Consider the following 14,482-nt stretch of genomic DNA (forward strand, 5'->3'; position numbering starts at 1 on the left):
CTGAGAATTTTCTTCAGAGGAGATGCAATACTTATACGCTAGCGACAGGTTACTCACTATGCAAGGGTGGAGTTTACTTCACAAATATTCTCTTCTCGCTATCCCCCTTCGTTGTTTCTATTCTAGCGGCTGCATAAGTTGCCCGTTATTGACAGCTCTGTTTGGGAAAGCACAAAAATGGACAGAACAAATGTATGGGGTAAAAGGAATGCTTCCAATTTTCATCAATTTAAACCATACACAGACTATGGAATTGTAATGTATAGCATATAAAACAAATCTTTCATGGAAGATAGAATAACGTACAGACTTTTTTTTTATAAGTACCATCAAATGTATTTCGGACCAGGAAACTTCTAACGTGCTATAAAATATGAAAAATTGCTTGATATAGCATGAAACAATGTAAAAAGCTCTATTGAATAATATCGCGTGAGAGAAAATTATATGCGAATAAAAAAAAACATTTTTTTTGTGTTATGGAAAAATAGTCTTTAGCGACGAAGGACATCTTTGGTTGATACGCTTATAAGCAAAACTGTTTATTTGGTCCGATGCAATGGGCCTGATTCTCGAATACACCTCACGGTGGAAACAAAATAAACGGCACGCCATTGAACTACGTTTTACGAGTTAGTGAAGTGTCGAAGATAATAATGAGTTTTCAGGCAGAATGAACACTTTTCAAATAAAAAATCATTAACGAAAATTAACTTCTTCGTATCAAACTGGTATTTAATATGAGTGGAAAACTTTGTTTTCTTCATGTGATATAATAATCTCATACAGAAATTTCATCTGAAGATAATTTGATAATATGATGATAAGTTTAGTGGGAAACTAATCTCGTATCCAGATGTCGACACCGTACCGTTGTCATCGCGGATACGTTTCATTTCGTTTCCACCGTGAAGTGTATTCGAGAATCAGGCCCAATGATTTCCAACTTTTTGACGTAGGATTACGTCTTTCGGGAACATATTGGGGTACAAATTGAAAATCGAAAATCGAGCACATCTTAAAAATTGTCCAATTTCAAACGCGTATTGCTCAGTCACTTCATGATGGATTGATGAAATTTTTGCGTCAATCGATTTCGGCACTCCATAACAATTTTTATATTGAATAAAATAATATATGTCATGAAACTAACTATCGAACAAGTGAAAAATCTCAACCCCTATCCTAACGGAAGTACCCACATCTGATTGGTCGAAATTGACGACACATGCGGCGGTTCCCTAACAGAGACATCTAAACCAAGCTGCCTGGGTGAAATCAGCATTGGAAATACGTGAAAGTAGGGGTAGCTTTTGTTGTCACCGAAATGTGTTCCTTAACAGAGAAATATAAACCAAGATGCCCGGGAGAAATCGGCATTGCACATATATGCAAGTTGCGGGCAATTTTATGTTGCCTCACTGAGTGACACGATTAATTCTAGCAAATAAAATGTGAATTTGAAACTTTAATGTTGGTTGCTTCGTGAAATTTCATATCAATGACCGATCATGTATTGTGAAAAATTTAGCACAAGTGTAAGTGTAAAATTGTATATGGCGGCATTTGTGTTAAAAATTACTTGATATATGAAACGATTTACTTCAATTTTCCTAAATAGAAACCAAGGTGTGTTCCCACTCGAGAACTTGTCGTTCGGTTTAAGCTGTTTAAGCTGTAAAGTTGTGTTCATTTTCACCCAAGGAAAGTTCATACAGCGAGAAAAGTTGAAAAAGTAAAGAAATAATCAAAAAAATGATTTCCCAATTGCTTTACATATAGTATTAGGTGTTGTTAGTCCAATTTAAATTCGCATTGGGTTGAATAAACACTCAGAAAGTAAAAATTATAGAAGAAAATTACCTTTCCTATTTCAAATATGTTTTCGCTATATTGATGTAACCTGTTTTTAATTGTTTTCGATATTGATAATTATCTTATATTACTTTGATTTTGAGTTTTTGAGTTTTTTTGTTTCATTATTTCATCCATATATAACACAGGAGGCATCTCGTCTAGAGTCACAGAGGGCGGTTTTCATCATATATCATTCCACTTCGGCATCTTTTATCTGATACGCACCATCTAACGACTAATTATCATCCTTCTAACATCATCACTCGGTTGTAAACAGTGGTGGAGTGAACAAACAATATCCAACAACCAAACAAAACGGCCCTTTTCAGAACCACCAAATCATTATCAAAGAGTTTAATTCTTCAAACATATCCAAAATAAACAGATAAACAGCCCAACGGAATCCTACGTCTATGCGGTCGTGTCTCAGACACAACCCTCCTGTGACTTTTTATTGCCCAAAATACACGAGCTAAATCTAGTTGACATATGGTTACAAGACGGCTCCACATGGCACACAACATACGAAACGAGGGACATATTGTGCAATGAATTTGATGAGTAATTCATCTCTCGTTTTGGAACAGTGAATTTGCCGCTTAAATTCTAAGTCAACTTGGACTATTGTATGTCAAATCTCTTATTTATGCTTATGAATTTATTATTTAACTAGCATCATTTCAACCACTAGAAGCCAACATCTCACGTGTTATTGGTAGATACCAGCCGATAGGCTCGAAAGAGTAACGCGAAATTAGACTTCACATATGTATCACCTAAGACGTGAAAAATTAATTGTTGGTGGTTACGGTAGGAGATGGACGATCCAGGAGGTTCCTTTGGGTTTCGGTATGAAATTGTGAGCGACGTGATCAACAGCCAAAGAATTAACAAGAAAACCAAATCGAAACAGACAAAGTGCTACAAAAGAACAATACTGCGAGGCAGAATAGAACAAACATCCGAAGCTAGATGGAAACGACAATATGCAACGGTTTCAAACAATGGACGATGTATCATCATTTCTGATTAAGAAATCAATGGACAACATTACCAAAAACGTGTAAATTAGCAGAGTGAGAGATGGGTCGCTACTTCTTAAAACGGTAGACCGTTAACAAGCCGAAACACAAAAACGACAGACAAAGCTTTCTGATAAGATCTCCATCAAAGAGGGTTGAACACCCACCTCTGAATACCAGTCGAGGAACAATCACGTACCATGATCTAGTTCGGTTTTTAGATGAGGAAATACTCGAGGGATTAAAGGAATAATACGTTATCGCACTACGAAGGATAACACAAAAAAAATAAGAAAAGTGAGAAGAGAGACACGGGAACTTTCATTCGCACACAGGACTCGGCAAAGTCATATTCAACTGAGAATAGCCAGCGGACTATGAAGAAAATCGCCTTCGTGTTCAATTGAAAAGGAGTTTTGGCTCCTTCCAGCAGTTTCTACGTCAATATCACTCAATAGTCATTCGGGCGTTTAGTTGCTATCTCACTCTACGACTCGACTATCTCATTTCATTCTTCCTCGACAAATGGATTTCAATGCATATTGTAGTGATTCCCCTCAAAATGTATTCGTTTCTCTCTCTCATGTATCCCGTATGCATGTATCGATGTTTGAGTTCAACGTCATTTGCAACAGGTGAACTAGATTTTTTTTGTATCGTATACGGAAAATTATCACAAATATAAAATAGCGTGCTGTGTTGAGTTCAGAAATACTGATCAAATTTAGGAATTTTGTTGATTTGAATGTTTTTTGACAAAATTGAACTTGGAGACAAAGTGAACTAAAATTTGGCTTAGAATTCCTCCCAAACTGCACGTTATTTACTAATACTAACTCGAGGACCTATATAGCATACCTGATAATTGTCTATGTTCGTTGGTTTGAGTTCGCGGTGGGTAGACAATAAACCGTTCATGAATGGTGTAACTACTTTTTGCATCAGAAGTCAAGTTTTTGTTTCACTTTATATAGACGTTAAAAAAAGATTATGTACGCGGGTGAAGAGATTCGTGTCAGGGAAAGTAGAAATGTGGATTGAATTCAGTTGAATGAAGAGGCAGATTTGTATTCATTAGTCACGTCAATTCGAATAAGTATTGACTAGAATAGTTCATCAGTCATCTGCGCTCTCAACGCTCGTCAATTCATGTTCTAGTCAATTCACGTAATTAAGTGAGTGATCGAGTATCAGCGAGGAAGGCCAGTTCCGTCACCAATTTTTGTTAAAACCCACCAGAATATCATCTATGCCAGAGCAGAGCACAACTCCGATCCCGAACAGTCAACCACAGCCTCAGCCGAACCCAGCGAGTAAATTTCCTGAACAACTAACTGATCAAACGAAAAAACGGAACAAGCACCAAACCAAACACCAACACACAGCAAAGCGAATAGATCGCAAGATGAACACCAATACAAGTAGATACGTCGACGCGAATGTCGATGATCTACTCTCTAACCAGATGAGAACTCAGAGCAATTTTAACAGTTGGGAAAATAATAAAGTTATCATAGAGAAAAACGATAGTAATGAATTTGCAAACGATTTCTCATGCTGTAAAATTGTCAATATTTTCTGACCAAACTGATGAATTTCTGGACATAGTTGATGAACTTTGAATCATCAATTTCTACTTATGTAACGAAGATTCTTGAATTTACCCAACATCCTTCCAATCGTGGGCATATGATGAAACAACTAACTGTGTATAATGGAAATCCGATGTGTCCCACGATTTTATTTTAGTCTCATCATTGCCCTAGATTAATAAAGGAAGGGATGTGATAACTATCAACTGCTTCTTGAATAATTATTTTCTAGCTTTTAGTACATTAAACCGTTTAACTTGAAAAGTTTTTTTTTACTTTTTCAATTTTAGATAACAACTCCTCTGCAGAGGATTCCTGCAAGTTTGCGTAGAGTAAATGAAATACGACTAATTTCGCAATTATAACGTTTGAATTTGATTTGAATGTTTGGAAAAAGTCAGCTGATTTGAATTTTGCATTTCAAAAATCGGTACCAGGGTACGTGAAACTTATCGGATAGCTTAAATACTACTTAGCGATTGACGAGTAGCATCACAAGACACCCCGGGAAGACCTGTTCTGGCTATCGTGCGTGAAAATGCACCACGCAAATTGAACTACATTTCTCCATGTGTTGGCGAGTATGCGGTTACCGGTGTTCATTAAGCGAGATTAGCTTCTAGAGCTGCATTTCATTGATAGTGAAACTAAGGTATGTGATAAACATCAGCTTAATTCATATTCGATCAGACCGAGAGGAATATTTCTCGCGTGTGGTGACGAGTCGCCGGGTTGTTATCATTCCATTTTGCGATGATCCGCAATTGATAGCAGCACTTCTGAAGCTAGTAGTCGTCGGTGTTGTTGTTGTAGTTGTTGTCGCGGGTAGGTTAATTAGTTTGAAAAAAATACTAATCATCCGGACGGTGCATATAGATTAGGTGTGGAAGAACGACCTCGAAAGGAAAGTGAGTACTGGTCTCGGACAACTTTATCCAAGGGTGGTGGTCAAAATATAGCGATATATAAAAGCCTTGGCTCTGTTGATACCAACCACACAACGTCTGCGTGCACTGATTACGACAAGAGTGTATTTCGCAGTCGCTGTGCAGGATACAGTTTTGTGCCAGTGGAGTAACATTAAAATCTCAATGTTTAGTGAAGTCTTTAATCTTCATCCCTGTTGTGAATCTGTGCGCGGTTTCTTCGGTGGTATTATCTGGTTCAGTTGGTGGTGAATCTTCAGAGCAGGAATAAATAGAGTGTGACCCGCGTTAAGCAGTTTGTCAATTGCCTGCGGGAGCAGGAAAACCTCAAACCATAAACAACAGTTCAACCAATCAATAATCAGGATGGTTCCTAGCAGAAGCCACAACGTGAACTCCCGAACAGCACTACTGATGCTGATGGCCATTACCGCTGTGACCCGGGCAGATGACACCGGGGGGTCCAGCAGCTCGAACACACCGAACAAATTGGACGACTACGTGCTCACCACCCAGTCGGAGTGCTACAAATCGAAACGACTCTTTTCGTGTTTCAAGTATCGATTTTCGCGCTACGTTTGGTCATTCGCTTCCGGCAGAATGAATTGGTTCGTATCGGAGGATCATCCGTATGAAGGTGGCAACGGTCTGCAGCTGGTGCGGCTTAACGAGCCACAGGAAGACGATGTGTTTCCCGAGGCGCGACAGATATTACGTGAGTTTTATGTTTGGTGTGGTTTGTGTGATTTACAAAATCATAGCCGGCGTTCAGGGTTAATGACATGTGAACTTTAAAATTAATGATGGAGGTCTCATAGCCAAAAGATAGTTGATGTGCTAGTATTTATAAGGGTTCCTTTTCAATATTTCACCATAATACTATCGAAATGTCCGTAGAAATTTTACCCAAACCTTGTATATTTATTCGTTATCGAAAAAAAATGGATTCATTTCATAGAGTTGTGACGTTTGAAGCGTCTCACTACTTCTCGAACTTCTATCAGCAAATAGAATGTATTGAATTGAACGAAATTGAAAATGAGACATGTAGGGGAGGACGGGGTAAGACGGCCACCCTAAGCATAGGGTACAATCAAACACAATGTATACAAAATTGAAGCATTTCATTGTGTCAGCATCAATCATATTGATCAATTACATTTATTTTCAGAAAGTTTACTTTTTATTCAATAATGTTATATGATAAATCAGTAGGAGCTATTAACGCTCAAAATCTTGTTTTCTCTATCGCTGGATGTTGAAAGTTGTGAAATGTATTTTTTTATTCGTTATGTAATCAATCAGGCAATATATCGTCGGTCCGTTTCAGTGTTGAAGTGTAGGCTTCTATATAATCTCAATAACTGTGCCCGAGAACAGCCGTGGATTCAATTCCACGACTCTCCATAGATCGATTGGCTTTTATGACAAGGCTAGAAACGAATGAACATTGTAATTTGAAACATTTTCAATAGAGAAAATTATTCAAATGCCGACCTAAAGAAGATTGTGCGTGATTACTCGTAATTCAGATAATTCAGATAATTCAGAAATATAGCATTTGTCCGTATATTATGAAGAGGTTCTCCAAGTTACCTTCTAAGGTCACCCTCTGATATCTTTGATATACTTCTCTCCCACTGTGTTCATACATTTGATTTTGGGCATTTCTTACTGATAAATGGCTAAGAGTTCGCGATTATTGAATCACATCATATACCGCAGTGAATCCTGATTCTCGACCTTTCCCACTAACAACTATTCCTTCCATGATAATCGCTAGGGAACCACGCTATAGAGGCGACCCTTCTGGCCTACGGGCGGCGATTATCATACTAACATTCCTTCCCTTACCCTGGTGACTGTAAGGACGTGGCTGGCGTCATTTTTGACCATTTAAAGCTCGAATCACTGAAAATTCCACAACGAGAACGATTTGCTAGTCCCAAGCGTCATTCTGTGTGTTCTTTGTGCAATCTGGTTGGTTCAGGTCAGTCACGGAGAGCGACTACGATGTGTACAGTCTTCCCAAGCTCAAGCTCAAGCTCAATAATGTTATATGATAAATCAGAACCGATATAGAAATGGTATGCGGGGAAACTTTGACCACCACTAGGGGTATGACGGCCATATGATTCTTGTCGTATAGAGAATTATTGTTCCCGGCAAAATTGTACTACAGATCAAAACCATTGTACTGTAGATCAAGTGTGATAAGAGTAGGAGAGGTAATTTTCCCTGAATTACCTACAATGTACTTAATGGACAACCCTTGTGGAATAATAATAATTCAAAATTATTATGAATTATGCAACCAACAATACAAGTGATGTGCGTTATAATGATATATTGTATGGCAAATCATATCTCTTACAACAGTGGTCGTCATACTCCTAGTATGAGTCGAGTGAAAATAACTCAATTGCTATATATATAAAAATCTCGTGTCACGATGTTCGTGGTCGAACTCCTCCGAAACGGTTCGACCGATTTTCATGTAATTATGCACAACATACTTTGTAGGCATGGGAATAGGACGTAAACTATATATGATATCGCTAGGGTATCGATTACCGTATGTTTAATACCGATTAGGGTGGCCCTATGCAGAACAAATTCTAAATAATTTCTATTTCTATTTTTTTCTCTTAAATTTGGCATAAAAGTAAATATAACCTCAAAGGTTCACCCCCATCATATTTTTTTAATCGCTATTTTAGAATTTGGGCATAAATAACATACAAATAATCGATCCGTCGTTCGTTTTTCGAAGAACACGAATTTATTTACGTTGTTAAATGACAGATGGCACTAAGTTCACTTCATCGAACTTTCATGTACACATGTGCTAATAACCTTAATTCAAACAAATCAATAGTGTTCCCGGCGAACTGGAAGACTTTTTGAATAAACATGAATTATTGAAATTCCACATATCATACATGCTCGGATTAAAAGGTGGCAATCACATTATTGTCGTCAATCTTAATGAAATACCGACTGGAGAACACGTGTATACATTCAATGCTTATGTTGTTGAAAACATTGCTGGAGTCATGGTAGGCGACTGCACAGCGACGCGAGAAATTATGATTCTAAGAATAACCATAAGAAACAATAATCTGGAGTTCATTGTTGATATATACCGTTCAAACAACGCTCTCCATCTTCTTCTTCGATGGTACTATCGTTCCTAATGTTCCTAACGTTCACCATCTCAACGTAGAATTATTTGCGAACGATAAAGAGGTAAAGGGCGAACGACTGCGATTCTAGACAATAAGAAGTGGTGTAAGGAAAAATACACTCACTTGCGAGACGCTATCATGAGCAACGCCGACACAGCTCTTTATATTGCCTTATTTAACGCATGCATTGCCATGATATTACAGCACGTGTGTTCAAACAAAATAATGAATGAGATGATGAATGATCTTCATTTCTTCAAGCAAAATAATAAATCAGTGCTCGTCGTCATATGAATAGTTTATTTATTTCTTATTTATTATGACGTTTCACTTTTACACATGTTAAAGTGGATATACATGATTGAGAGTAATGCAATTCACTAAAATGAGTTCTGTTAATTGTCCAATAGTTGATTGCTTCAATGACCTAGAGGGTGGCCGTCTTCCCCCGCTGTCCCCTAATGGAAGTTTCAAATATTGGGTGTGCAACTTAACTCGTTCCGTTTTTTTGTATAAAAAACACATTCATTTGAAAAATAAAATGAATTAACACATTATTTGAAGCATTGACTTGTTTTCTCTCAATCAATAATGTTTAATCAATATATCAAGCTTCAAATCACCAAATATATTATAAAATAAAAGAGATGATTTTTGGACATTGGAATTTGATGCGGGGTGATTTGGACCGTCTGTGGAGTGATTTTGTCCAGTGTGTGTTTCATCGAAAAAAAACATACTTATGTTTATGTGAAGGAAATTCACGATAATATTACAATCAGTAACAGTGTTCTGGGATCGATACCAGGTGTCTTGGCAAGATTCCAGACCAGAAAAATTGCATTGAGACCATTTCGAATTTTGCATGAATCTTTTCACTGTCGTTCGAGCATTTTGAAACACTTTCGATGCATGTTCAAAGAAAATCCGTCCTTGATAGGCTGCGATGCTCTCACAAGCTCCTCCATCTTCCAACGTTGTCTGCCCAACCTTTTTTTCGTAATTCAGCGGCATCTGGATCAATTAGACCAAAGAAAAGCCTCAAACCAATTCACCCCACAGAAACGTGTCCATGTCACCCTACGCATCATGCAAGAATTAAAATGCAATTAATTTCATTTATTGTTATCAAACTTACAGTTTCGCTGCATCAAATTGTTCCTCATATGTAGGCGAACAGAACTTTACTGCACAGTACACGAAAAGTTTGTTTGGTCAGCGGGAAAAGCCTTAAAACCACGATCGGAAAACTCTCATTTTTTGACAATCAAAGTGCTTACTGTGTTCATGCTACTGTTTTCTTCCACCTGTCGAATTTTACCAAAGTTTTTTATACGTTTTTTCCATTTCATTTTATACGGGTTTTCCATTTCGGGCTTCCGAAAGTATACAGTTGAAATGGTCTAGTAGTTCAATAGTTGTGAATTTTTGAGAAATGTCATTTTTGGATAATGTGGAAAAATGATTTTTGAGCTATCAGAAAAGTAATAACTCCAAAACGAAAAAATCACATCTCAGATTTTTGGATATGTTATGTAACAAAAACCTCAACATTCAAGAAAAAACACAAAAAAATATATATAGCGCTCTCTATACCAAAGTCAAAAACAAATACAATCAATAATCACGAAAACAAAATCCAATATTTTAGCAAATGCAGAAAAAAATATTAGCGTATTGGCTTTAATTTGATATGTCAATCATTTCGATTGGTCAAAAATTTCAAAGGTTATGATTTTTTTGTAAAAAAGTCGTTTTTGTAAAAAAGTGGAAAAATTTAATTTGCAAACCATCCTAAAATGGAAATGAGCACCCTAATGACAAAACAAAAAAATGCGGTTCTAATATTTTGCGATAAAGAACAAAACTACCACTTTTCATGAAAATTTGAGAACAACTAAATCGGTTTGGCATGGAATGATTGTAGAATAGTGGTGCACCTGTGGTCGAGTGGTTAGCGTCTTACATTATCATGCCGGGTGTTCGGGTTCGATTCCCGTCCTGGCCGGGGGATTTTTTCGTCAGAGAAATTTCCTTCGACTTGCACGCGTATTCTAGAGCTTGCCCCTCGGAATACATTCAAGGCGTGTTATTTGGCTTATGAAATCTCAACTAAGTATTAATAAATTACGCTAGTTAGTTCATACGTTGAGACGGCAAAAGTTCCACAAGAACGTTAACGCCATTCAAGAAGAAGGTTGTAGAGTAGTGCGGGGTAAAGGTGCCCATCTAAAGCCGGGTTCAGACGGTTCGAGTAAGCATACGAGTCGGTCTAGTCAGTTACTGCAATATGCAGTTACTCACATCGTGTGAACACATCATGTCAGTTAGTGTCATGCGAGATCCGGCGTGCGAGCTACTTCAAAGTTTTTTGATTTTACTCGCACTCGCATCCCTCAAAATATCAAAAACAAAATTTAGCGTTTGAATCAGGGATGCCGTAAAATGTCAAGAAATGTCTCTATTTTTAAGATATTTGAAAATGTGCGAAGATATTTATAAACTTGAATTATTGGAAAAACAAATAGAAACCTTATAGTTTCTAAACGAAATCGTTGTTATTTTGTTTTGCACGCTTTCTTTTTTAAATAGTTTTCTTGAGAATCTCTAATAAAGAATCATTATCGGACACAATTTTCATTCAAAATTCATTCATTACTTTATTTTGACGCGTATTTAATCCACCTATCTTTTTCATTTCACAAAATTTCACGAAGCTGCTGGAAAGGCTAAATAGATGAAATTTAAAAAAATCTTTTAGACTGCGATTTATAGCATCACATACTTCCGGAATTATCTTAGCTATGGATGTTTCCGAGATTCTAGAAAATATCGCCAACAATCTGAACGATATTCCAGAAGAAATGCACATCAATGTCGTTTTTTAATTTCACTCTTGCAGGTATAGCATCCCTCATGAGTGTATCTTGGCGTTGTATTTTTGGACCAATGAAATCCAACAGTGTTTCCACTTATTCAGGTGTTTTTCTCAACACTGCTCTGTACTCTAGAGGATTATTATCGTAGAGTTCCTTCAATATTGTATTTGTTGCTCCTTTTCTTTGCATCCAATTCCTGGCCCAAATCCTCTTGCCTTTCTGCTTTTTCGGATAGTACCTTCAGTTCGAAAAAAATCAGCACAAATTATTTTTATACACGGTCAGCATGTATTTCGCGATAAAATTGTGTAATGACAAATGCAACTGAAAACCTGAGACGAAAACTGTCAATAAAGAAGTCGATTTCGGATCAATCATCTGTCAAATTCGGACCTGATTGCTGTTTCTGACTATTGGATGGATATTTGAAAAATCATCTGGCATCCCTGGTGAGCCAATGTTGTAGTACCTAGTTTCTCGTCAGCAGCTCACACTGTGTGAACGGACAAGGCGAGTCAACCAATTGTCGAGCGAGTTTACCGGCCCAGTAGCTGCTCACTGTCAGGTCAGCTACTAGCAACGTATATATGGGCTTCAACTGTTGTCGTCTCATAACTCTTGAAATAAAAGCTTACCAAATTGTAACTATATATATTATTTTTGAAACGTAGTACAAGAATTTCTCAAGTTTTGTTTATAGTTGGAAAAATATCTATTGTAAACAAAATGGCAAATGCGTACTTTTGCCCCAAGATGGGGACAAGATGCGCACCGTACGGGGCAAAAGTGCGCACTTAAAGAATTGAACTTCTGAGATAACTTGTAACAAAAATAAATGCATAATCATTACCAACGGGAGAAGCATCAATAAAAAAATATTCAAATCAATAAAATATCAATAAAAAAATATTCAAATCATAAATCACTTACTGTTATAAGCCTCTTCCTCAAGGCTAATTCAGAAATACCGAGGTCTGCCCCAATCCAACGCTTCGAGACTCCTTCCCGAAGTCTCTGTCGGACCATTTCGAGCATTTCTGAAGTGCATTTTCCTAAATTAGTTTTCTTCTTGTAGGTCCCGTTAAATAGTTTGTTTGAAAACATTTTATGATTTTTTTTTAGAGCTAACGCTAACGTTCTTTTGCCCCACAGCCACTGCGCACTTTTGTCCCACAAGCAATTTTTTAACTAATCGAATTTCTAAAATAAGTTCTTAAACTTTTTTACAAAAACCAATATCGACTATAGAATGAAGGTTTCCTTGACAATGTAGTTTCGAACTCTCCGCTTAGTTTAGGTAACTAAATCATCATCCCCAAAATTGAAAAAAATTAGATCAAAACAACGCAAAACTCTTCTTACTTCATAACTTTTTGCCACCTTCGTGAAATGTGTCTTGCTTAAATGTGTGAGCTGCTTGTGTAATAAAGTGTCAAATGAATACAATTTGCCAAATTTTTATGCTCGTTTGTTTCAAAAAGGCCAATGCGCACCTTTGCCCCGCACTACTCTATATATACAATCTCAAACTCTGATCATTGGATATGACTGCCACAGTCACCCAACCATTTCGAGAGGTTAAAATGGGAAAAAAATTTAAAGTATATAGAAATACACATCATTGAAATATGGATCGGCAGTTACTCATCCAGGCTGCTGTAAGATGTGTTGAATGCATCTTGTTCGGACTGCGTGGCTGATGAATTCATAGTTCTAAATTTAAAACTCAAAATAATTATTCCGAAGAGAAAAACCACACTCACAAAATTCAGTTCAACAAGTTCAGTTGCCGAGACGTAATTGAAAACCTTTTATTTCAGCAATGAAATATATACTGATCCTGTCTAATCCTGCCGTTTCGTCCATTCCAGCGTACGACAACGAGATGCTGAGGGCAGGTAAATTCCTCCAACGGTCGCTGAACACCTTTATCGCCGTCCATGGCGTACGAATCGGAATGGGAGCGGAGAGTGGTGCCCGCTTGCTGTCCGATAGCGAGGATTTCGAGACACGTGGCAAGAAGAAAAAGAACAAATGGGGACTAATTTTGCCGCTTGCGTTGCTGCTCAAGTTGGTTCACATGAAGCTGCTACTGAAACCCATCCTGCTTGGCGTGGGCCTCATTCAAATTCTGCTCATTCTCGGAGGGCTGATCATCTTCCATTACTTCCGCAATAGTAGCATCTGTCGGATCCAGCCGCATGTCATTCATTCCCACGCCCACATCGCCACAGAGTCATCGCCAGGTAATGATTGCGTCTCGATTGAATAGTTACAATTGAAAACATCCATTCTATCACTATTCGTTCACAGAAATATCGTATGCAGGATATGGAGCATATCCTTCCTACTCAGCTTCACCGTACAACGCGTACAGCAAGGATTGGGCCGCCAATCGGGCCTACAGTGGATACAACTTTGTAGATGCGATGGAAAGTCAGAAGATTTAAAGAGTGAAGACGTTGTCAGAGTATGGAGTGTTCGTTAATGAATGGACTCATTCTCCAATGAATTTTCACCACCTGTATTCTCTCTTTCTTGTCTTTGTTTATAATCCCTAGATTTGTTCTTACTTTCTGATTCTACTAAGTAATTATTTGATCCTTCTGAAGCATATTGCTACAATTTTCGATTCTAAGCAATACTTATGCTATATATTTATTTCTGATTTTTCTGACTTATTTTTTTCTTACATTCTTGCAGTTTTATATTAATTTAATCAATTTCTAGTCTTTGCTAACGTAGGCTAATTTTCTCTGCCTAAGACTTTCTCCGGCTTTCTTTCTCTGAAAATGTGCTTGTTAGTATTACAATAATGCTAGGAGTAGATAATATTTATTGATTATTTATTGCCTTAATAATAAGTTTGATAGTGCACAAGTAGCTTCTAATTACTGTTTTAATTCAATCGTTGAAGTAATAAATTTTGAAAAAATATCGACAGCTGATTTTTTACATACTACCGCGATCAAAAAGTTCCCGGAATCACCACCGTGTGGCTCTCTCAGTCACCAGTTT

The 14,482-nt window shown here is 37.3% G+C and overlaps 1 protein-coding gene across 1 annotated transcript; it reads left to right on the top strand.

Annotated features, from left to right (window-relative positions):
* Nucleotides 1-5,235: 5,235 nt before the first annotated feature.
* Nucleotides 5,236-14,405, top strand: LOC129762712 (uncharacterized). The gene is made up of 4 exons (XM_055761220.1): nucleotides 5,236-5,379; nucleotides 5,640-6,112; nucleotides 13,336-13,710; nucleotides 13,778-14,405. Exons 2-4 carry the CDS (start codon nucleotides 5,764-5,766, stop codon nucleotides 13,912-13,914), a joined length of 861 nt encoding a protein of 286 aa, XP_055617195.1. The 5' UTR covers nucleotides 5,236-5,379; nucleotides 5,640-5,763; the 3' UTR covers nucleotides 13,915-14,405.
* The last annotated feature ends 77 nt before the right edge of the window (nucleotides 14,406-14,482 follow it).

Source organism: Toxorhynchites rutilus, chromosome 1 (assembly GCF_029784135.1).
Source record: "Toxorhynchites rutilus septentrionalis strain SRP chromosome 1, ASM2978413v1, whole genome shotgun sequence".
Taxonomy (NCBI): domain Eukaryota; kingdom Metazoa; phylum Arthropoda; class Insecta; order Diptera; family Culicidae; genus Toxorhynchites; species Toxorhynchites rutilus.

Bases quoted from the DNA above. Each gene is read 5' to 3' on its own strand.
- LOC129762712 (XM_055761220.1), top strand. From the start codon at position 5,764: ATGGTTCCTAGCAGAAGCCACAACGTGAACTCCCGAACAGCACTACTG. The intron at 6,113-13,335 runs GTGAGTTTTATG...CGTCCATTCCAG, and splicing joins CGAGGCGCGACAGATATTAC to CGTACGACAACGAGATGCTG. The intron at 13,711-13,777 runs GTAATGATTGCG...ATTCGTTCACAG, and splicing joins CGCCACAGAGTCATCGCCAG to AAATATCGTATGCAGGATAT.